Raw genomic sequence first — 25,452 nt, forward strand, 5'->3', positions numbered from 1 at the left:
CCATCACACCGTCATTCTTTTTCATATAAATAAAATACTTCGTATCTATTAAGTGATTTGCTTGTCTTCTTCATAGAACTTTCTTACTCTTAATCAGAGTTCATTAAAAAGTTGGACCATCTGCAAACCTAGCTTTTATGGTCTTCCATAATAGCTAAACACAGCAGTTTCACATGGAAAACCAGAATTGTTCCTTTGAAGATTGAGAAATTTGGTAGTGGTGACCCATTTTTCCAACTGGTTGATACTAGTTGGTTCTAAGTAGTAGCCGTTGCTCTTGGAAGGGCATGAACACTTTAATTTCCTAGTTCTCACCAAGCCTGCCCACCCCTGTGTGAAAGTAAGGTTGTATTAACCAGCTTTCCTTTGCTATGACAAAATACCTGAGCTAGATCAACTTAAGTGGAACAAGATTTATTTTGGCTTATGGTTGCAAAGGTTTCAAACTATGGTCATTTGTGTTGTTTCTGTGCTGTGGTGAAGCAGGACATCACGGCGGGGAACACATAGTAGAGCAAAGCTGCTCTCCTCATGTGGTGGGGAAGCAGAGGGAGGATGGGGCCAGGATCCCATTATACCTTCAAGTGCATGTCATACTCCCAGCCAACTTTCTTCCTCCCACTAGGCCCTGTCTCCTAAGGTTCCACCATCTCCCAGCACTTTCAGTAATGGCATGAGCTGGCATGTCAGATCCAAGCCAGAGCATGGGTGTTTCCAGGGAACCCACTGTTCTCTTTGAATAATCTTTTCAAACTTTTTTGCCCGTGGCCATAATAGCCTCATCTTTCCACACCTGTGGTCTGGCTAGTTCTATGTTACTATATTCAAATTTTTATTCTCCCATCTTCTGAGAGCATTTTATTCTGCCCTTGTTCATAACTGTCACTTGCTCCCGTGAAGTTTTTTCCCCACATTTAATGAGTTCTCATAGTCACACTTATGTCATCATCTCAAACAGATGAACTAGCTCCTTTGATTCTTGTTGCCACTCATTCCCACAGCCATCCCTTGAGCCTTCAACCTCTTGCAGCTGAGGAGCCTCTGAAAAATGCAGTTTTAAACTTGATATTCCACTCTTGGATACAGTCGTTCAGCCTTCCCGCTGTCCTATTTCTGTGCTCCAGTGTACTTCTTTTTGAGATCACTCAGTTCACCATAGTCCAGTACTTTGCTCCCAGATTTTTCTCTCCTAGTTTTATTCTCTCTTCTCCATTCTAGATACTGTAATAAATGACATTAGCATCTTCCTACCTTTACAGCCTCTTGCAGACATTCTCCTTTCACCCTGTCACTATGGCCTTCCCTCTAACTTCTGAGGAACAGCGTCTTTCTCTGGCTTTCAGGGTTCATCTTAGCATTCTACCTGACTTCCCCTCTATTCTGGGATCCCTTCTGTCAGTTTTTACTTCACTTTCCCTTATTGTCAGTCTCTCCCAATGCTCTGTTTTCATCTTAATCTTAGTTTATAATGCATGCTGATGTGCATTGTTTTTAAATAAACTAAAGTTTTCTTATGAAACCTGTGTCTTTCTCTAGATCTCACTCTGTATTGCCTGACAACCAAACTTGAAACAATGATCTATAATTATCTTCTGCTTCCTCCTCTTTCTCACTGACTAAGGTAATGCTCAGGTGCCACCACCTGCAGTGTTCACCTGCCATTACCTGTACCCCAAAATTCTGTCTGTCCAGACAGAATTAGGTTCTTTCACCTCTGTGCTCCCAGGGTACCATGTCTGTTGTACCACTTACCACATGAAATCTTGCTAGACTATAGGTTCTTTGGTGGGAATTTCATCTATTTTTTTTTTTGGATCCCAGATACCTGGTACTATGTATCAGGAACACAGTAAGAAGTTCATAAATAATGAGTAAAGTTTGGAAGAGTTACAATATCTTTAAAAAGAACCAAGTGAGCCCAGCACAGGAGCCTTACACCTGTAATCCCAACCATTTAGGAGATGGAGATCAGGAGGATCAAGGTTCCAGGCCAGCTGGGACAAATAGTTTTTGAGACCCTATCTTGAAAATACTTAACATGATAAAAACAGGCTGGTAGAGTGACTCAAGTGGTAGAGTGCCTACTTTGCAAGCGTGAGATCCTGAGCTCAAACCCCAGTCCTGCCAAAAAAGAACCAAGTAATATATATTGAACCTACTTCATTTGATTTTCAGTAATATGACAATTATTTTGTTGTTATTTTATATTAGGTTGATGAAATAAAAATGTGTTTTTCCTAAACAAATTTCAGACATTTATGTTTTTAAAATATTTTATTTTTAATCAACACATAGTAATTGTACATATTTTTGAAGTGATAGAGTGTAACATTTCAATACCTGTATATAATGGGTGATGGTCAGGTCAGATCAGGATAATTGGCATCTGTCACCCCTCATGTTTGTCATTGCTAGTTAATTATCTTTTAATTGCTACAAATATATTATTCATTTTAAACTACATAGCTTTTTATATCATAAAAAAATTTATACTTTCTTAGTTTTTAAATAGACTAGTGTTTTATATGTATATTATATATATATGTGTGTGTGTGTATATATATATATACATAATTTCTCCCTTTTTTTTAACAGAATCGTTCCGTGCACCTATATTTTCATATGGAACTGATGGAAATGGTTTCTCTCTTGGATACAATAAAAATTGGAGACAAGTCTTTGGTGATGAAAAGAAATATTGGTTACTTCCAGTGTTTTCAAGGTAATTGATAAAATGTAACTTTCAGAAATTAATGGCATATGTAGCAGCCTCTATCACAGGATAAGAAGACATACAGAGTAGAATACATAGTGACAGTATTTTTGTTGGGGTTTTGTATTTTTGGTTTTGGGGCAGTACTTGGGGTCGAAATCAGCATCTTACGCTTGCTGCAGCCCAGTTCTTTTTGGCTTTCGTTACTTTTCAAGTAGGGCTTTTCCCCGGGCCAGTCTAGACTGTGATCCTCCTACCTGTGCCTCCCACGTAGCTGGAATTGCAGGCGTGCATCCCCGTATCTAACAATTCTCACAAAGTTTATGCCCAGCCTAGCCCATAGTGACAATTTTATGGGCCTTAAAGTTAAAACTCAGGCCTGGAGCCAGTGGCTTACACCTGTAATCCTAGCTACTCAGGAGGCAGAGATCGGGAGGATCACAGGACCAATAGTTCTTGAGACCCTATCTTGAAAACACCCAACACAAAACAGGGCTGATGGAGTGGCTCACTTGGTAGAGCTCCTGCCTAGCAAGCACAAGGCCTGAGTTTGAGCCCCAATACCACAAAAAAAAGAAAAACTCAGACTATCTTAACATATATAAAATACTTTATTCTTTTCTTTTTTGGGAGGTGCATCCACTGGGGTTTAAACTCAGGACCTTGCACTTGCTAGGCAGGCGCTCTACCATTTGAGCCATGATCCCAGCCCTTTTTTGCTTAAGTTATTTTTAGGTAGAGTGTTGATTTTTTGCCAGTGGCTGGCCTCCTCATACCACAGTCCTCCTACCTATGCCTCCCACATAGCTGGGATTACTGACATGGGTCACCACACCCTGCCTACAGTCTTTCTTACTAGACACAGTAAAGGAGAGTTTCAGCATGTATTTGAATGAGAAGTAGAAAAAGAAAATCACTTTTTTTCCTTCAAAATGAAAATAGGTTGTTTGAAGCAACAAATTATAAGAATTTATTTCTAATAGCTATAGTTTCAAAGATTCTTTCACAGAGGTTGAATTATACGTCTTTTCTTTCTTAAATCAAAGAAGACCAAACAACATAATGCAATTATACCTCAAGTGTAAAAGATGGTGCACTCCAGGTGATCCAGTTTTCATTATGCCCTTCCCAGCCACCTCAGGTCACACAGGGCCACTGTGTTTTTGTCTGTACCTTGCTTTTGTGGCCTCCACTTTTGAAGGGTATTCTGCTTGGTGCAAAGTTCTAGGTATTGCCTCACTGTTCTCTGGGTATGTTTCCTAATGAGAAGTTTGTGGTCACATTTTTTACTCTACATAGAATGTGTCTTTTCTGTGGCTACTTTTAAGACTGTTTATCGCTACTTTCATGAAATTTGATGACAATTTGCTTTCGTTTAGTTTTTCATGTTTCTTATACTTGGGATTAGTTGAGCTGCTTCTCTGCAGTTTTATAATTTGTCATCAAGTTTGGAAAAATTGTTGAGCATTGTTTCTTCTGTCATCTCTGTTCCCTTTGCTGCAGGAACTTCCAATATACATGTATTAATTCATAGTTCCATGATATTTGCTTTTTATTCAGCCTTTTTTTTTTTTTGTGGTGGTGGTACTGGAATTTTGAACTCAGGGCCTCACACTTACTAGGCAGGTGCTCTTACTGATTGAGCCACTCCAGCCCTATTTTGTGATAGGTTTTTTTAGGCTAGGGTCTCGTGAACTATTTGCCTGGCCTGGCTTTGAAGGATGATCCTCCTGATCTCTAATCTCCTGAGTAGCTAGGAATGCAGGCATGAGCCACTGGTGCTCAGCTTGCTCTACCTCTTGGGCCATGCCTCCCGCTCTATGCAGCTTTTGTGTGTGTGCGTTTCATGTTATATATACCCTGTTGCTGTATATTCAAGCACACCACTCTTGAGTACTTTTCTGTTGTGTCTTGTTTCTAAGAGTTTTCTGCTTCCACTGATTGGAACATGGACTATTTGTTTTGAAGGTTATTTTCTCTGGTCAGGAATTCATAGTGGGGCAGGTGTTCCCCCTTTATTTAAAGATACTGTTACCAGATATGTGCATGGTTTCTGACAGGGAGTCACCTCACTTTTATTCCACTGTTAGTAAATCACTGTCATCCTCTTCCCCTCCCCGACTTTCATTACTTCATCACTGGTTTTAAGTAGTTTGATGATGGTGTTCCTTAGTGTTTATCCTACCTGGTAGTGATTAGGCTTCTTGGATCTGTGAATTTATAGTTTTTACCAGGTTCAAATAATTTTCAATTATGTCTCTGGTTGTTTTCCTGTTGGGAGAGGTCATTTGTTGGATTTGTTGGTTTTGCTTTGTTGTCCATCCTGTTTTTTTCTCCCCTTTCTCACCAGTTTTTCTAGCATTCTCTAGCACACATGTTAACTGCTGGTGACCCTTTGCTATTCTGTTCTTCTCCCCCATCTACTTTTCCATCTTTGCTTCATTTTGGCTAATTCCTGCTACTGTGCCTACAAGTTCATTAATCTTCAGCTGTGATTAATCAGCTGGTAAGCCCATTCACAGAGTTTTTTCTTTTAGATGTTGTAGTTTTTTAGCTCTAAAAGTTCCATATGGTTCTTTTTTTATGTCTTACATTTCTGTTTTCATTCAGTCTGTTTTTCCTTTAAATTCACAGATGTATTTATAATCACTGTTTAGAAGTTTGTTAATTTTCACTTTCTGATTCTTTTCTGTTGGCTTTTTTTTGTCTTCTTAGCTGTGGATCACATTTTCTGCTGTGATTTCTGATTGGATGATAGACATTTTGAATGCTACTTTACTGAATGTCTAAATTTTATTGCCTCCCATTAAAGAATGTCGAACCTTATTTTGGCAGGGAGTTAGCTTACTTATGTTCAGGCTTTTGTTTGTTTTGTTTTGTAATACTGGAGTTTTGAACTCAGAGCCTCATGCTTGCTAAGCAGGCGCTCTTACCACTTGATCTGTTCTACCACCTAGTGTTAGGTATTTCCAAGATACGGTCTCTTGAACTGTTTCGCTGGGCTGGCTTCGAACCATGGTCCTCCTGAATAGCTAGGATTACAGATGTGAGCCACCAGCACTGGCTTCAGGTTGGTCTTTTAAGGCTTGTTTTAAGCTTCATTGGGTTGGGCCAGAGTAGCATTTTCTGTAGGGCTGAATTTAGCTTCACAGTAAAGAATGGAGTCTCACCCAAATTCATGCATTCAGTGAGATCTGTCCTCTGGCTAGTCAAATTAGAATGCCTCTCAGTGTGTGGGAGCTCTGAATTTGTTCAGCCTACATTTCCCAACTGTTCTCCAGATTCATCTGTGTAGTTTTTTTTTTCCTTTTTTTTTTTTTTGTGGCATTGGGGTTTTGATCTCAGATCCTCATGCTTGCTAGGCAGGCACTCTTATCACTTGAGCCACTCTACCAGTCCTGGTTTTGCGTGTGTGTGTATGTGTGTTGGGTTTCTTCGAGGTAAGATCTCACGAACTATTTGTCTGGGCTGACCTCTCCTCCTGAGTAGCTAGGATTATAGGCATGATCTTTAAGAATACATCATCTGTATTCTTAAAAGACTCAAGTATAGCACTGTGCAGATTTCTGTAGCCATTTCTCGGCACATCTTCCTCCTTATTGCTCTGCTTCATAGGTTCATGCCGCTTCAGCTTCTCAAAACTCCCATTTCTGTCACCTCAATTCAGAGAGACTACTTTGTACTTTCTTAGGTTCCCCTCCTGGTGCTGAGGTCCTGGTAGAAAGCTGGGACTCACTTGTTTTATTTTTCTTCTGAGACCACAATCTAATACTGCCTGTTTTGATTTTTGTATGCTGGTCTCTTTCAGGCTGTTTATGATGGCATGTCAAATATGTAGTCATTTAATCTTGGGTAGAAGTAACAGTCTCTGTTTTATTCTGGTGTGCTGACAATGTGAAAGTAAGATATAACTATACTGTTTCTTAGATTTCAAGATTCTTGAGGGCAGAGATTTTCTTCCTTCTATTCATTGCTATATCCCTAAGTCCTTAAAATGTTACCCAAAACATCATAGTCCTTTAGTAGCTATTTGGTTTGTTTGTTTTGCAGTGTTAGAGAACCAAACCAGCTCAGGACCTTGTGTGCTAGGCAAGTGCTCAACTACTGAACTGCACTGTCTGTTGTGTCTAGTGAATGGTGGTAAATAAATAAGTGTGTGAGTCTCAGTAATGTCTTCTTTGATGGTGATAAAGAAGGTCAATTATCCAAATACCCGAAGAACTATGTCTGAGGTGCCAACTAAGCATTGTGATCATAATAGCCAGAGAAGCAATTGTTTCTAAATATATGTAAATTGTAAAAAAAAAAAGGGGGGGGGAGCTTTATAGCTTCAATGGCGGTAATAGTCCTCTAAATTGGAAATCTTAGGAATTAGTGTCTAAAATGACAAGTTACAGTAATTTCTTTGTACCATGCCTCTGAAAAATAGATGTTAAATGTGACCACTTTGATTAACTGATACACAGATCATTATTATTTCTCATTGTGCAGCTTGGGTGATGGTTGCAGTTTTCCAGCTCGCCTTGTGGGGATGGATCCAGAACAAGCTTCTGTTACAAACCAAAGTGAATATGCCAAAAGGTGTGTTTCTTGTCCCTAAGTTTTTCTGTATTCATCATAAAACAGACTCTGTCTTTGTCTGTTACACATGCATTCTTGTGGATACATTCATCAGTCATTCAGTAAGCCAAGATAGGAAAGAGAAATTCTATTTAAGCTTTTAAACCAAGGGCTAGTGTGTGTCATATGCCTCATGCTTAGGATAACCTTTTGTTGTTGTTGCTTTTAAAATCATCCAAACCATAACACTTTTAAGAGTAGGAAAGAGAATACTTGAATATAAAGCATGCTAATAGTTAAATTAGAGCTGAGCACTGCTGACTCACATCTGTAATCCTAGCTACTTAGAAGGCAGAGGCCAGGAGGATCATGGTTCAAGGCCCAACAGGGCAATTAGTTCGTGAGGCTTCATGTTCAAAATAACCAGGGCAAAATGGATTGGAGGTGTGTAACTCAAGCAGTTGAATACCTGTTTTGCAGGCATGACGTCTTGAGTTGAAACCCCAGTCCCACAAAAAAAAAAAAAAAATCGCATGCAGCTGGAGATGTCTGGGCAAAATAGGAAGCAAGGAAATGCACTACACCTCCCTAGAGAGTAAGGTCTTCTTTCAAGATTCCATCATTGGCTTATATCAAATTAGATTTTTTGGCCAGGCACAGTGGCTCACATCTATAATCCTAGCTACTTGGGAGGCAGAGATTGGGAGGACTGTGATTCAAGGCCAGCCTGGGCAAAAAGTTCATGAAGCCTCATCTGAACCAATAAAAGCCGGGCATAGTGGTGCATGCCTGTCCTCCCAGCTAGAGAAGCATAACTTAGGCAAATCTTGGTCCAGGCTAGCCCAGACATAAAGGTGAGACTGTTCATGAAATCTATAAAGCAAAAAGGACAGGCAGTGGGCTCAAACGATAAGAGGACTAGCACGTACAAGGTCCTGAACTCAAACCCCGGTAACTCCAATTTTTTTTTTTTTCAAGAAATTGAAAAAAGTCAGTTTTACTGACATGTTAACTACAGTATCAAAATGAATAATGAGGGTTCAAAAATACATATTTTTTTCTTACTCATTTTAAAGGAAATTTTCTCATTTGTATGGCAAGCAAGCTGTTTTATAAATTGAATGAAGTTCATTTTTAGGTGAAATTTTAAAGAAGCTAGAGAATTTCTGTCAAAGTGAAACAGTTAGAACAAATTTATTACAGAACTAAATTGTAGGGGAAAAGAAGGCTGTAAGTTCCAAACTAGTATATTAGTGTTAGAAGAACCTAGGCTCCACTGAAGGCCTTTGGACCTTTGAGCTCTAACATTTATTGTGATTTTGAACAAGGCACTGAAATTGTCTGAGCCTGTTTCCACCTCTGTAAAATACAAAATGAGACCTGCCTCCAAGGGTTATTGGGAAATGTGGAGACATGTGCAAAGCTCCTAGCACAGTGTCTGGCCCATAATAGGCATCAATGAATTTTAGTTCCTGTTCCTCTCCTTCATTCCCTCCCTCCCTAGTTCTTAGTTAGAAAACTAAGTCTAAGCTAAATCACTAAATCATTTTTTCCCCTTAGATCTAAACTGCAGAGGTAGAAAGCAGAAATCTTGGGAAATGACAGGTAATTTTTTTGTACTAGCTGCAGACATAGCTCTTCACCTGTCCTTGTACTAATTTATGGCTCCTGATTAACCTGGTAAAAACATTGCAGACTGGCCTCTGAAGCTTTTTCCTTTGGTCTAATTGGTTTCATTGGCAGTGTTAGAGTGCACACTGGGGCCTAGAGAGCCATTTAATAACAGGGGCTGTGGGCATATTTTCCTTTTGAAGGTACATTTGTCAAACCATTGAGATCTCTGTTTAGGAGAGGGAATACTAATTTGCTGCTTATTAATTTATTACATGTTCTTAACTGAATGCTAGACCATTTACTAAATTATTTTATCTTCTTTTCAGTATTGGCTCAAATCAACCTTTTCCTATCAAACCACTTAGTGAATCAAAAAACCGTTTGTTGGACAGTGAATCTCAGTGGCTAGAGAATGGAACCGAAGAAGACATCAGCAAATCAGGTAACAGTCCCATCTGAAAGCACTGTTTTGTTGGTTCAAATGAAAGTCATCAGATTTAATAAGTGTGGAAATACTTTGAAATACTGAAACACGAAACTTTTTGATTAAAAAAAAATGTCTTTATATGGGGTGTTTGTGTTTATTAGTAGCTTCTGTGGAGGAAGAGGAAGAGCCAGGCAGGGAGAGTGGCTGAGGCTGTGTTCTGTCCTGTTCAGCTGCAGCCACAGTTGTAGAACATTCTTTTGCATTGGCTATTCTGAATGCTCTGTGTTGTTTTTGTGGTGCTGGGGGTGGAACCCAGGACCTTGCACATGCTAAGCAAACACTCTACTACTGAGCCACATGTCCAGCCTGCTATTTGTGTGTTTTAATCAGTGTTACTCTTTAGGGTCCCAGCTTATATGTTGGAAATAAGTTTTTGAAAGCATTGTTTAAAAAGGGTGCTAGAGCTGGCCGAGTGACTCAGGTGGCAGAGTGCCTGACTAGCGAGCTTAAAGCCCTGAGTTCAAACTCCAGTACTGGGAAAAGAAAAAAAAAACATGCTGATGACTTAGTTCATGACTTGTGGGTACAGTGCAGAGTAGGTGATAAAACTGATCATATCTGGGTTCTGGGTTTGCATTATCATCTGGCCACTTCACTAGCATCACAACCTAAAACATAACTGAGGCACTTGTTAATGATAATAGTAATAGATTGTCACTGTGTCCTTGCTGTGTAAAAATAGTTTGAGACATTTCAATCAATTTTTACTAACTCTAGGAAATACTATGAAAACTTGCTGTTGGAACTTCTGACCTTTTTTGAAGCAGAGGGTCCTTTTGGCTTTTAGGAGTATTTAAAACATTATCTTAAATTAGTATCTTTAGGATCTTCATTAAGATCATTAAGCAAGATCAGTGGAAAAGTTCACTTTATGGGCTGTTATTTTTATAATAATTTTATTATTGTTGCTTAACATCTTTAAGGCCAATGGATGTTTTCAGAAGGTAAGCATAAAACTAAACTTTTAACTTTTAGCATTCTTTACTCCTGTGTTCTACAAGAAGGCAAATGGTGCCATAAGCCTGGGTATTGCTTTACATAATAGTTGTTTTTAATGTGATTAATTTCACCATTTAGCCAGGAACTTAATACTCTTTTTTTTTTTTTCTGTAATGTCATATATAATTATGTGCTTACAGGGACAAATAACCATGTTACAGTGGCAATAGAAAATTGAGTACCACTTGTTCATAACTAACCATTTGATAAGAGCAAGGTAAGACAGCATAAGGTAATTTCCTTGAGCAAATATAGTTTATTTGCATATTCCATAATCTCAAAACAATTATGCAGTTTTTGTTACTCTTTTCAATTATATCAAGAAATTTAAGTGCTACAAGATAGACTGATAGCAGGCCAAAATCTCACTTTTCATAATACTTCTAGTTCATCAGTAAACATTTGTTGGTAGGTTAATGAAGGAACTAACAGACATAGTTTGGGATTGATATGTAGACAACTTAATTTTTTCAGTAAAAAGTACCGTATTAATTAGCTTAAGAAAAAGTGACTTTTGCTCAGTATTGAAGAAATGTGATCCAGAGAAGAATGATTAAAGTTAAAGACTGAAAAGCCGTTGAAGAGGTTCACTGATGTTATTTAGTTTTGTGAAAGATACAGCAAACGAGCCACAAACCAACAGCTTAGGACATCTCTATTCCTCATGGCAGGTGCTTATTTTTCCAAAGGGTCCTAGGGAACCAGGAGACCATCTGCCTCCTGGCCAACAGCTTGTAGTCAGGCCAGGTCCTTTCAGAGCACTGGAGCCTGTCTGGAGTAAGAGCCAGAGCCTAGGACTGAAGACAGATTGAGAGCACAGGCATCTCAGTCAGAGATGTGAGAGACTGTTGGGCGCCAGTCGCTCACACCTGTAATCCTAGATAATCAGGAGGCACAGATCAGGAGGATTGCAGTTTGAAGCCAGCCTGGGAAAATAGTTGACAAGACCCTATCTTGAAAAACCCTATCACAGAAAATTGGGGTGGTGTAGTAGCTTAAGGTGAAGGCTGAGTTCAAGACCCAGTACCACAAAAAAAAAAAAAAAAAAAAAGAGTGAGAGACTGCAGTCTGGAGAATTGTTGCAGGACCTGCATGTGTGACCACTGGGCAGGTCTACACCACTAAGGCGGGTAGCCATGGACAGATGCTCATTGCTTCTAATGTAGACAGATACTGGCTGATGCTTGTGGTTGTTGAGAATCCCCAATTAAAGTTCCTCTAAGAGTCACTGCGACAACTACCCTCATCTACAGCAGCCTTGGAACAGGTGTAGGTAGATGTGAGGTCTCTCCTTGAGTGATGTCCAGGGAGTACTGTGCGAGCCCTCTGTCAAAGTTTCCTGGTTGCTTCAGGGGAAGAAAGTTAGTGTATCCCTTTATTTATTGCTTATAAAAATCTATATTATAATATCAGTAGAATTAAAAAAAACGTTTCCTATCTTGTAATATTAGCACCTTAGTCCACCTTAGTCCACAGAACCATTCAATAAATATTTTGGGAAATAATAAATCAAGTTGTAACTAATAATTCAATTGTTTGTTTCCATAGGTATATAAAAACACATGTGGACTAATATTTTCTACTTTATTTGCAAGAAAGTGATCAGTGGAATGAAATAATTCAAGTATAACAGAAGATATATTTTTTAAAAAAGGAGGCCTTTGTACAGTTTGCTGGATCCACAGAAGCGCTATGGAGAAGAAAGATGCCTTAACTTTTAAGTGTTCATGTGTGCAGCATTGACTCACAGCTCAAAAGTGACTTAATTTTACTGTGGAAATAACACATGCCTGTTAGGAGATGCTATAGTGTGTGCTGTCATCACGTTAACATGGCATAAATACATTTTTTGATACTTGAGTTGCAATGTTAGAGTTGTTTCTTAGTATCTATATAAATTTTCACTCCAAAAACACAAGCTAAAAACTTGTCTTAAATGAAGTGCATGTAGGGCAAATGGTAGCTGAGAGCAAGTAATGCCCAAATTACTGTCGCTTGCACTGTATGAAGGAAAGAAAAGAACTGCTTTTTTAAAATTGGGTGTTTGCTAATTTATAATTACTGTTTTATACTTTTCAACATTTTTAATAAAGTTTTTTTTATTGTTGGCTATAAAGTAACACTCAGAAGGATTCAGATAATCATTTAGAATATAGAACACATCGGTATAATTCATTGAAGGCTTAGTTAGAAGAATTAATGCGACCCTGTAGTATAGTTTCTGCCCAAGGCTTAAAGGGAACTTGGCAGTATAAAGAATATTTTGGGTGCTCTCTGCATTTTAATTCATTTTTGCTGAATTTTCAAGGGTATTTATTTGGGCAGGGAAACTCAAAGGCATATGTGGTATAGAAAGATTAGAAGTGATCAGAAAAAAAACAAGGAGAAAGGCAGGATATTGTAAACTGTTACAAAATATTTTCAGTCCTAAGGGTATTTAGAATAAAACATACTGTTAAGTTGACTTTCAAACTTCAGTTTAGGTAATGACTAAAAAAGACTGTGAAACTTTTAACAGGAATACTACAGTACCTTAAATAGTGGCAATTCAAACTAGTAAAATCCTTTAGAAGAAATTGTAAACCTTAATAGTCATTTAAAACTTCCAGTCTCTGAGAAGTGGATTCTACTTTGAAATGAAAAATCTTAAACCTGATTTCCTAAGAACAACCCCTTTCCATGAGACACGCTTTGTTTAAAATCTAATGTCACTGACAACAATAGTTATATTCTACAGAATAGTACAGTATCCTATAAAAAATAGGCAGTGTAAAAATATTTTTCCTCATTTACTGCTTAATTGAACACACACATACCAAAACGACTGCTTCCTGTAGGTGGGCAGAAAGAAACCTTACCAGCATCTGTAAGGATCAGAGGTTGTAGTTCATCTGAACATGGGATTGCAGGAGAGAGAGGGTGCCCTGAATGAGTTGGTGTGCACAACTTCCAACATTCCACAGTGCTTTTCAGTCAGTCAACAGGTATTTCTGGAGTACCTTCCCATACATGGAAGGTATGCTGAGGGATAGCTCTGTAATTTGCTAATCTTGCATCATCAGGTAGCTGCTGCTCCAGGTTTACAATTTGGTGAAAGCTTTGTCAGATTCCCACAGGCTATACTCTTTATTTTCACCCTTTGGACCAAAGGAATGAATAAGCTTTGAAAACGTAGTTTGGAGGACGATAGTATAGATGCTTCCACTTTTGTCTCATCTCTTTAGTCTTACCAGTCTTGATTCTGGAAAACTAGAATGAGAGATAGGAAATATCAAATTATCAACCAGAACCATAACTTCTTTTTGATGGTTTGCCTATTATAAGGGATTAGTAAATGTTTAAACATACTTGATCACTTCAGAAATGTCTGGTTCTCCTGTGAGTATTTCTTCTTGTAAATCAAAGGATTTACATGTGTCTGGCTAACAGTTGAGGAAGCATCATTTTCCCTTTAATCTACTCAGCACTTTTGTGGAGTTATAATCTCTTTTCATTTGCTACTTAACATCATCTTTAATACACAATAAACACTTTTTCCTAAATTTTTATTTAAGGGCTTTTGCTTTAGTTACATTTGATTTAACTTATAGCAAACATTTTGCCATATTTAAATATTTAGCTTTTTTTTTTTTTCTTCAGTTCTAAGGATCAAACTCAGGGGCCCTTGTACATGCTAGGGCGGGCGCTCTTCCACTGAGTCACATTCCCTGCCCAAGCTAAACTTCTTCACACAGATGAATGACCATTCACTGAGGGCCTACAAGTGGTATGGGAGTCAGGGAAACACTGCCTCTTTGATATTTCAACTGACATTAAGTATTGCTATCAACTGTTTAGAGAGATAAGGTTAAACTGAAGCCTTGCCAAAATTCCTAATTACGATCTTTTGTCCTTCAAGCACTTGAACATTTGTGAAGATACTCAGAAAATTAGTTTCAGGTCTTGCCGTTGCCATTAAAACAAACTAAACAGGAGACTTGGTTTACCTGACTACAAATTTACTTGAATATTCAGTACCTGAGGCATCTGATCAGTGTCATGATGCCAAACCAAAGAGCAGCTGTAGTATAACAGTTATTAAAAATGAACATGTTTACAAAGCTCACTTTCATCTTTACCTAAGGATGATATTTTTAGAAAGTCTTCTTAAATATGCAGTGGTTATGATCCAGTGTGTCTGTCATAAGTGAGTATGTAATTGTAAGTTTAGTTTAAATGAAATATGCAATGATTACTTGAATTTTGTTTCTATTAGAAAGCAAGTTTTGACTATGTTTACAAGACTTTAAAATGATCAGACATGAGGTCTTCAGTTATTGTTAAAGCAAATCTATATTAAGGGCTTATTGTTAGGACCTGCATATTTGGACTTCAAAGACAGTAACTTACATATGTTTCACTTACATTGTGTTCTGCAAACTAGCACTGCTATCAATGGATGGGTATTTTTAACGAATCTGTTCTAATAAATTAATCATATTTTTGCATTTTCATCTAAACTAAAGAGCATAGTCTAATAATCTATTAGATATAGGTTATATTTAAATCTGAAATCCATATGTTTCATATGATCTGAACTATTTTTCAATTTCAATTTAAAATGCAATATAGATTCAGAAAGGTCCGTATTTTTCTAATGGCTTCACTCTGTTATTTTGTTTGGTTGCGTAAAAGAAGCAAGGAATTAAGAGAGTACGAGCTGTTCAGTTTGTTATATTCGTACTGATTGCAGATGAGTCTGTGCCCATTTGAAAGAAAAGCTGGACACTATTTTAAAGTGGTCTTTAATATGCTTTTATATAAAAATATTTGCCACATGGTTTCCCTTAGTTTTCATTACTTGTCAAGTGCCAGAGCCTTGTGTTTGGTTTTTGTTTGTATAACCCTGGACTGTGACCTGGGCTCACTCTGCTTTGTCTTTTGGATGCCTAACCTGCATTAACGTGTACAGAACATTTTAAAACTTTTTTTTCAAAAATCAAAATTACTTTATTAATAAATAAATAAAGATACATTCTTGATTTTGAACAGTTTTTGTTATAAAGTGGTACTTACAAAATGAGAAAATAATTACTACTTTGGTCAACTTGAAAATCTGTGTGGTTAGAGAAAGATTGACTAGTAAATTGGGAATCTCTAGTATAATTTCAGCACAACAGAATTGTAGCTCACTTATTTTCATCCCAAACCTGTAGGGTTTAACTTAACTCTTGCTGAACGTAATTTAATTTCAGAAGTTTTCTAGGATCTTGAGTACCTTCAAATCACTGTAGTAACAAGTTTTATCTTGCTTATTTTATGGTATCTGTGTTCCATTTCCCTTCCAAAGGGACAGAGTTCTGATACTAAGACTGGTGAATAAAATGCCTCTGAGGTTGAGCTCGATTCTCAGTCTAGTAAAAGTTCAAAATATTTGTAAGAACCAGTGGCGGCAAAAGACCAAAAATTGTGTGTTCTCCTTCATATGCAGACATTAGATCAAGGGGACTGGACTTTGAGCACATGATAAAAGCGAGAGCACACAGGGGAGGGGTGAGGATAGGTAAGACACCTAAAAAACTAGCTAGCATTTGTTGCCCTTAACGCAGAGAAACTAAAGCAGATACCTTAAAAGCAACTGAGGCCAATAGGAAAAGGGGACCAGGAATTAGAGAAAAGGTTAGATCAAGAAGAATTAACCTAGAAGGTAACACACATGCACAGGAAATCAATGTGAGTCAACTCCCTGTATAGCGATCCTTACCTCAACCAGCAAAAACCCTTGTCCCTTCCTATTATTGCTTATACTCTCTCTACAACAAAATTAGAGATAAAGGCAAAATAGTTTCTGCTGGGTATTGAGGGGCTGGGGGGAGAGGGAAGGGGCGGAATGGGTGGTAAGGGAGGGGGTGGGGGCAGGGGGGAGAAATGACCCAAGCATTGTATGCACATATGAATAATAAAAAGAAAAAAAGAACCAGTGGTGGAGGCTGGGGTTATAGCTCAAGTGGTAGAGCGCCTGCCTACCAAGTGCAGGACACTGAGTTCAAACCTCAGTACCTCAAAAGAAAAAGAACCAATGGTGACTATTGAGATAAAGCACCCCAAGCCCCTCCATCATTCAGAACATTGTGCTGGAGCTGGGCTGGGTGGGGGATGACTACTAAATACCCAGAAGTCTGCTTTGAGAATCAAACAACATCACATTGGCTTTACTTTTCTCATTTTTTACAGCTTGCACTTTCAGAACCGTCTGACAAAGTAATCCTGGCTTCTTTATGTGTGGCACTGTGTTCTCCAAAATATTCAAGGATGAGCTGGGTGCCTGTGGCTCTTGTCTGTAATCCTAGCTACTTTGGAGGTAGTGATCAGGAGGATTGCAGTTTGAGGTGAACCCCAGGCAAAAAAGTTTGTGAGACCCAGTCTCAACCAGTAGCTGGGCACAGAGGCATGTGACTTGTCATTCCAGCTCCACAGGAGGCTGAGATCTGGGGAATAATAGTTCCAGGTCAGCCTGGGCAAAATAAAGTTCATGAGACCCCATCTCAACAGAAAAAGCTGGGCATGGTGGTACTTACTTGGCATCCCAGCTACTGCAGGCAGCATAAATAGGAGAATCAGTTCTCAAAAATAACCAGAGCAAAGAGAGCTGGAGAGTGGCTCAAGTGGTGGAGCTCCTGTCTAGCAAGCCATTGAAGCCTTGATTTCAAATCCCAGTTCTGCCAAAAAACAATACGCACGGATGGCAGTTAACTTTCGTGCCACACATTTTGATGGGTGTTTTAACGTTTTGTGACTTTACTGCCTCTGACCCTGGGGTCAGTGCCTTGCCTCCATAGGGTTTCAGTGGTGTCTGCACTTGCTACTCCAGCCCATGCTGCTCTTCGTCCACGAGTTAGCTCTTCCCATCCAGGGTTCCCACTCTCCTGCTGTGTCCTCACCAGGTTATTTCTTGAGCGCTGCCCACACCACTTTCTAGTGCTATACTTTGTTCATTTTGCCATGATGGCTATACCTCAAGTAAATGACTACAAATTCTTGAAGACTGATTTTTCTTGTTTAATTTTGTAGTAGTCTCCCACAAACTGAACACAGCAGATCAGAAAAGAATTGTGATAAATTTCATGACCCTTAGGGTTTTTTTCCTGTGATATGGCTGCAGAAATTTCCTAAATTTGGAGAAGACACTAGCCCCACTGTCACGTGTTTGCATGGTGGGGTGTGGGCGCATTCTCAGAGCAGTTTGGCTTGGCAGTATCCATCAAGGAATTTGTCTTTGTTTTGTTTTGGCGGAACTGGGGTTTGAACTCAAGGGCCTCACACTTGCTGGGCAGTTTTCCTATCGCTCCCAGTCCTTTTTGCTGTAGTTATTTTTCCATTCATGTTGGGGCTGGCCTGGATGCTTCCCATGTAGCTGGAATGACAGGTGCATGCCACCACATTCAGCTTTGTGTTAGTTGAGATGAGGTCTCACAAACTTTTTGCTGGGGCTGGCTGCTGGAGCTCTGTTTCCTCTGTAGCTAGGATACAGACGTGAGCTACTGTGATGGCCACCATCAAGTTTTCAAATGCCCCAAATCTTTGATATCTCAGTCTACTTTTAGGCATTTTATAGATAAGTATTGTGATTTGTATCAGGGTATCCATTGCAGTACTGTTTGAAGCAACAAAAGACTAAACAGCACAGGTGTGTGACCTCCACAGGTGCATGCAGTGGAACATCTACTGTCACCTGTTAGGAGGGAAACAGAGTCAGCAGTAGGTTCTCTTTCACTGTATGCCCTCTCATGCTAATTAATTTTCTTACTGTGTGCATATATTAAGTTTTCAAAGAGAAGAATTATGCCTTGGACATTGTGTATCAGCAGGGGAAAGGTAAGATGTTTGATGTAGGATACTAGACTGCCATTTTAGCAATTCGGGAAAAATTAACGCTGCCTCTGCCCTTCACATCCTCCAGCTGAACAAGGTCCACTTGGCTCATAGTTAACTTTAAAATGAAAGGCACTGCAAGGAAACATGGGTAGATGGGCTGGCTAAGTGGTTCAAGTGGTACAGTGCCTGCCTGGCAAATGTGCAGCCCTGAGTTCAAACCCCAGTGCTACCAAAAAATAATTTTTTTTGATCTCTTGCATTATACACATTTTTTTTCTTTTATTATTCATATGTGCATACAAGGCTTGGTTCATTTCTCCCCCCTGCCCCCACCCCTCCCAAAAATAATGTTTTTTTAAGGAAACATGGGTGAAGAAATTTTTGTGGGATAGGAAAGGTATTTCTAAGTAGTGTAGTGCTGGTAATTCTGAATAGAAAATTTCGATCCCATGGAAATTGAAGAAAACTAGCAGTAAGTACAATGGAGAGCCAGGCTGTCACTCCATGGAGAGCACTCACTGAGGGTATGCAAGGGTTTGATCCCAGCATCACAGAGTAAAGAAAGAAAAAGCTGGAGACAAGTCACCACCACCACCGGAAGTGTGTAGAAGATGCTCAGCTTCTTAAGAAGTGCAGACAGACAGCAGTAACATGATTTTGGTGTAGGACAATTGCTGGGAATCTGGGTTCTTTGCATTTTTGGTGGAAGTGTAAAATTGCTTTGCTTAACTAAAAGCCATTTGGCAATATGTGTCAGAGTCTTCATTGGGGATAATCTGCACTACCAACTCCGGAACATATATAGAAATGAGCAGAGGAGGCTAGTTGTTTAAGAGGCTTTTTTGTTTTGTTTACTTTTCACAGTACTGGGGTTTGAACTCATAGCTAGGCAGGCCTGTACCACTTGAGCCACTTCCCCAGTCCTTTTTACTATAGTTCTGTTTTTTTAGATGGCGCCTCCTTCTTTTTGCCCAAGGCAGGTGTCAGAACAGATTCTCCTACCTATGGCCTCCTGTGTAGCTGTGACGACAGGCATGCACTACCATGCATCACCATGCTCAGCTGATTGAGATGGCATCTCGCTAATTTTTTAAGTGGGACTGGGATTTGAACTTGGGGCTTCACTTGCAAAGCAGGTGCTCTACTGCTTTAGCCACACCTCCACTCCATTTTGCTCTGGTTATTTTGGAGATGGGGGTCTTGCAAACTATTTGCCCAGGCTGGCCTTGAACCATAATCCTCCCAAATGGCTAGGATTACAGATGTGAGCCACCAGCATCTTGCTGGCATCTTTTTGCTGAGGCTGTCCTCAAATCATGATCCAAGTCAGGCACCAGAGGCTCACGCCTGTAAGCCTAGCTACTCGGGAGGCAAAGGTCAGGAGGATCTCAGTTGGGAGCCATCCTTGGGCAAATAGTTCATGAGACCCTAGCTCCAAAATATCCACCACAAAAAAGGGCTGGTGGAGTGGTTCAAGAGGTGGAGCACTGCCTAGTAAGCATGAAGCCAGAGTTCCAATTCCAATACCACCGAAAAAAATCTTCAATGTTACAGAAATGTAACAGAAATATAGAAATATTTTCTGGGAGTCATGTTTGGAAATGTAATTTTTACATCATTTTTCAGACTCATTCGTGCCCACGTTAATTTCACAGGTTGGAAGAAAGGGCAGAAGGTAAGGAGAGGGGAATGGTTCCCCAGAATGTGGGCATTAAAACCATTGTTCCACTGTGTGTTCCCTGGCACTTCTGTGTGTATGCTGATGAAACTTGGGCCTTTGTTAAAATATCTAACATGACAGCATGTTTAGAGTGCTCACCATATGTTAAAAGTACTGTGAAATAGATTGTCTCTAATAGAAATGTTAAACGGCTCTGAAAATACGTTTGTTTATGCTTTTCCTTAAGTAGATGGGGGAGAGAGGAGAATTACGCCATTTATTGAAGATTGCTCTTTGTGTAGGGCATATAATAGGAAAGTGTGTGCTCTAACTTCCTGTGGCAAAGTAAATATTGCTGAGGAGATAGCTCAGTGGGAGAGCACGTGCATGCTTGAACCCCAGCACTGCAAAAATAAAAGGTACGTTTCAGTACATTTTTAGGTTAACTTCATAAGAAAGACTTAATAAACAGTGAAATTCTTAATTTACTTCCAAGAATGCCATGCCTGTACTTTGTCCACTGGATAGGTTAGGAAGAGAAAAACTGAGAAGAAAGAAGTGAGTGGATTAAGTGTTTAATGCCCAAATGTTCATATTAAGAAGATGCTTTCAGATCATTATTCTACATTCATACTTTATTCCAAGTAGCTGTATGTAGAGAACACTTTAGGTCTACATTTTAATATCTGATCTGTCTTTCTAGATATTTTGAAATGAAGATGTTTGTTACAAATATGAGGCCAGGCGTAGTGACTCACACTTGTAATCCCACCTACTCCAGAGGTTCTGAGTTCAAACCCCTGTACCACCCCCAAAAAAGGTTATTGTAACAAACGAGCCATTTGGAGGTGGAATTGTTAGACTGCTGCAGGAAGTACCCTCCACGCTGGGCTGGCTAGGGTGCCAGGAGAGGCAGTGCCCAGGTCCTGATGACCCTGTTTCTGCCCACAGCTGTCCAGCAAGCTGTGTTTCACGGGGCTTTGCTGTTTAGATACACTGACAATGGCAGGAAACTTGCTTGACAGGTCAAATCATGACAGTCCTAGCAGCTGTCAGCCGTGTGTCCTGTGCTGTACGCTGATTATCAAAGATGGTAGGGGTGTGGCCCAGGTGTGCCCTGTGTGTGCCACACCCTGGCTGTGATGCTCCACGCTGCACGAACACACAGCAAGAAGGAAGCTCTTTGAAATACTTCCAGGGCCTGATGCACTTTGAGTTTTGGTTTTTGTCTTTTACTCTGTATATAGTAATTGTACAGGGGGCTTCATTGTGGTATTTCCATATGTGGAGATAATATATCTTGATCAAATTCACCCCCATTTTATGGGTTTTGTTACTCTGTTTTCATAGATGCATATTCAGCCCCCTTCACCTCCTTTAGCCTTCCCCCCCTCACTGGTTGGTTCCCAACCCCAAACACTCGTGTCATTCTTTTTCCTTTTTTATTTTTAGGTCTGGATTCCACAGGAGAGAACATGTGATATTTGCTTTCTCAATCTGTCTTGTTTTGCTTAACATAACTTCCACCTTTCCTGTAAATGATATAATGCATTCTTCTTTATGGCTGAGTAATACTTCATTGTGTCTGTACACCACATTTTCTTTGTCCAGTCATCAGTTGATAGACACCAAGGCCGATCCCATGGTTTCGCTATTGTGAGTGGTGCTGCAATACACTCAGGCGTGCAGGTGTCTCTTTTAAGCTGACTAACATTTCTTTGGATATATGTGCAAGAGTGGTATAGCAGGGTTGTAAGGTAGGTCTGTTTTAGTTTTTTCAGGAACCTTCATACTGATTTCCATAATGGCTGCACCAACAGTGTATAAGGGTTCCTTTTCCTCCATATCCTCATCCACATTTCTTACTGTTTGTTTTCTTGATAGTCATTCTGACTGGGCTGAGAGAGAATCTTAGTGTCATTTTGACTTGCATTTCTTTATGGCTAAGGATGGCAAACATTTCTTCACGTGTTTATTGGCTGTTTGTACTTCTTTTGAGAACTCTGTTCAATTCATTTGCCCATGTATTAATTGGATTGTTCTAATGTTTAATTTTTAGAATTCTTTATATGTTCTGGATATAAACCCTTTATATAATAAATAACTGGCAAAGATTTTCTGCCATTCTGTGACAGATCTCTAATTGATTCTGCTAATTTTTTCCTTTGCTGTGAAGCAGCTTTTTAATGTGATACAATCCATGTGTCAATTCTTGCTCTTATTTGTTGAGCAATTAGAGTCCTATTTAGACAGGTGTTATCTATGCATTTGTCTTTAAGGGTTTTCCCTTTGTTTTCTTCTAGTAGTTTCAGAGTTCCAGGTTGAGTTAATTTTTGTACAGGGCGAGAGATAGGGGCCTAGCTTCAGTTTTCTACATGGGGATATCCAGGTTTCCCAACAGCATGTATTGAAGAAGCTATCTTTCCTCTGACATGTATTTTTGGCATCTTTGTCGAAAATCAGATGGCTGTAGCTATATGGGCTTATTTCTGAGTCTTCTATTCTGTTCCATTGGTCTTCATGTCTTGTTTTTGTGCCAGTACCATCACCATTTTTTTGCTATGGCTCTGTAGTATAATTTGAAGTCAGGAATTGTGATATCTCTTAATGTTGCTCTTTTTACTCAGGATTGCTTTGGCTATTTGGAGTCTTTTGTGTTTCCAAGTGAATTTTAGGATGGGCTTTTCTATTTTTGTGAAAAATGACATTGCAATTTTTATGGCGATTTTGTTGACTCTGTAGATTTCTTTCAGTAGTACAACCGTTTTCACAATGTTAATTCTGCTGATACATGATCTTGGGAGGTCTTTCCACCTTCTGGTATCTCCTTCAATTTCTTCAAAGTTTTATAGTTTTCACTGTAGACATTTTAAACCTCCTTTGCTAGGTTTAATCCTAGGTATTTAATTTTTTGAGGCTGTTGTGAATGGGATTGCTTTCCTTTCTGTCTTTCTCAGTCTGCCTATTAAAGGTATATAGAAAAGCACCTGAGTTGTATGCTGATTTTGGTGGTACTAGGGTTTGAAATCAGGGACTCACACTTGCTAGGCAGGTACTCTATCTACCACTTTAGCCACTCTGCCAGCCCTGTATGCTGATTTTATATCCCGCTATTGCCAAAAATTTTATCAAATCTAAGAGATTTGGGGGTAGAATCTTTAGGGTCTTTTAAGAATAGGATCATAGCATCTGAAAATATGAATAATTTGACTTCTTCCTTTTCTATTTGTAATCCTTCTGTTTATTTTTCTTGCTTTATTGCTCTGGCTAAGAATTCAAGCACTAATATTGAAAAAGAGAGTGAACATCCTGTCATTCCTGACCTTAGAGGAAATAATTTCAGTTTTCAGTTTTCCCTCATTTAGTACAATATTGGCTATAGATTAATTATACATAGCCCTTCTGTTGAGGTACATCCCTTCTATTCCCAGATTCTTCAGGGCCTTTAATTTTGTCACAAGCTTTTCCTGAATCTATTGAGATGATGTAATTTTTGTCTTTATTCTGTTTATGTGCTGTATTATATTTATTGATTTGCATATGTTGAACCTTTCTTGCATCTCTGGAATGAAGTCAACTTGATTGTGGTATATGATGCTTTTAATGTGTTGTTGAATTCAGTTTGTAAGTATTGAGAATTTTTGCATCTATGTTCATCAATGAAATTGTTCTATAATTTTCCTTTTTTGTCACATCCTTATCCAGTTTGCATCATAAAATGAGCTTGGTAGCATTCCTTCCATTTCTATTTTATGAAACAGTTTGAACTCTTCTTTAGAGGTCTAGCAGAATTCAGTGAAATTCATCCTGTCCTGGGCTTTTCTTTGTGGGGAAACTCCATTACTGTTTCAGTCTCATTGCTTGTTATGAATCTGTGTGGTTGGTTAATATCCTCTTGTTTCAATTTTGGCATGTCATATGCATCTAGAAATTTATCCATTTCTTTTAGATTTTCCAGCTTATTAAAATATAAGTTTTCAAAGTATTCCTTCATGAGACCCTGAATTTTATTGGTGCTTGTTGTGATAGTCAATTTTTCATCTCTAATTTTACTAATTTGGGTCTTCTCTCTCTTTTGGTTAGTTTGGATAAGGGTTTGTCAATCTTGTTTATCTTTTCAAAGAGCCAATTTTTTGTCTTATTGATTTTTATTATTGATTGATGGATTGATTTGTCTGTTTTGCAGTACTAGGATTTGAACTCAGGCCTCGTGCTTATTAGGAGGGTGCTCTACGATTGAAAAATCTACTGTGAAATTTATATGGAAACACAAGAGGCCACAAATAGCCAAGGCAATACTCAGTCAAAAGAACAATGCAGGAGGTATCACAATACCTGACTTCAAACTATATTACAAAGCAATAACAATAAAAACAGCATGGTACTGGCACAAAAACAGACATGAAGACCAGTGGAACAGAATAGAGGACCCAGATATGAAGCCACACAACTATAAGCAACTTATCTTTGACAAAGGAGCTAAAAATATACGATGGAGAAATAGCAGCCTCTTCAACAAAAACTGCTGGGAAAACTGGTTAGCAGTCTGCAAAAAACTGAAACTAGATCCATGTATATCACCCTATACCAAGATTAACTCAAAATGGATCAAGGATCTTAATATCAGACCCCAAACTCTTAAGTTGATAAAGGAAAGAGTAGGAAATACTCTGGAGTTAGTAGTTATAGGTAAGAACTTTCTCAATGAAACCCCAGCAGCACAGCAACTAAGAGATAGCATAGATAAATGGGACCTCATAAAGCTAAAAAGCTTCTGTTCATCAAAAGAAATGGTCTCTAAACTGAAGAGAACACCCACAGAGTGGGAGAAAATATTTGCCAATTATACATCAGACAAAGGACTGATAACCAGAATATACAGGGAACTTAAAAAACTAAATTCTCCCAAAACTAATGAACCAATAAAGAAATGGGCACGTGAACTAAACAGAACTTTCTCAAAAGAAGAAATTCAAATGGCCAGAAAACACATGAAAAAATGCTCACCATCTCTAGCAATAAAGGAAATGCAAATTAAAACCACGCTAAGATTCCACCTCACCCCTGTTAGAATAGCCATCATCAGCAACACCACCAACAACAGGTGTTGGCGAGGATGCGGGGAAAAAGGAACCCTCTTACACTGTTGGTGGGAATGTAGACTAGTACAACCACTCTGGAAAAAATTTGGAGGCTACTTAAAAAGCTAGACATCAGTCTACCATTTGATCCAGCAATACCACTCTTGGGGATATACCCAAAAGACTGTGACACAGGTTACTCCAGAGGCACCTGCACATCCATGTTTATTGCGGCACTATTCACAATAGCCAAGTTATGGAAGCAGCCAAGATGCCCCAGCACTGAGGAATGGATTAAGAAAATGTGGTATCTATACACTATGGAATTCTATGCAGCCATGAAGAAGAACGAAATGTTATCATTCGCTGGTAAATGGATGGAATTGGAGAACATCATTCTGAGTGAGGTTAGCCTGGCCCAAAAGACCAAAAATCTATGTTCTCCCTCATATGTGGACATTAGATCAAGGGCAAACACAACAAT

The 25,452-nt window shown here is 38.9% G+C and overlaps 1 protein-coding gene across 6 annotated transcripts in view; it reads left to right on the forward strand.

Moving 5' to 3' along the window:
* Zdhhc20 (zDHHC palmitoyltransferase 20) overlaps positions 1 to 15,385 on the forward strand; it is a 57,417-nt gene extending 42,032 nt beyond the window's left edge. For 3 of the 6 annotated variants that reach the window (XM_074043700.1, XM_020167669.2, XM_074043703.1), the window contains 5 exons: positions 2,596 to 2,722; positions 7,205 to 7,294; positions 9,214 to 9,329; positions 10,514 to 10,590; positions 11,922 to 15,385. In XM_074043700.1, coding sequence (XP_073899801.1) covers positions 2,596 to 2,722; positions 7,205 to 7,294; positions 9,214 to 9,329; positions 10,514 to 10,551 — 371 coding nt within the window. In that variant the 3' untranslated portion in view covers positions 10,552 to 10,590; positions 11,922 to 15,385. Of the gene's footprint in view, positions 1 to 2,595; positions 2,723 to 7,204; positions 7,295 to 8,833; positions 8,879 to 9,213; positions 9,330 to 10,513; positions 10,591 to 11,921 lie in introns of all 6 variants that reach the window. The other 3 variants (XR_012436289.1, XR_012436290.1, XM_074043701.1) reach the window with 2 other exon arrangements.
* Positions 15,386 to 25,452: the final 10,067 nt, after the last annotated feature.

The sequence above is a fragment of the Castor canadensis genome, chromosome 10 (genome assembly GCF_047511655.1).
Source record: "Castor canadensis chromosome 10, mCasCan1.hap1v2, whole genome shotgun sequence".
Taxonomy (NCBI): domain Eukaryota; kingdom Metazoa; phylum Chordata; class Mammalia; order Rodentia; family Castoridae; genus Castor; species Castor canadensis.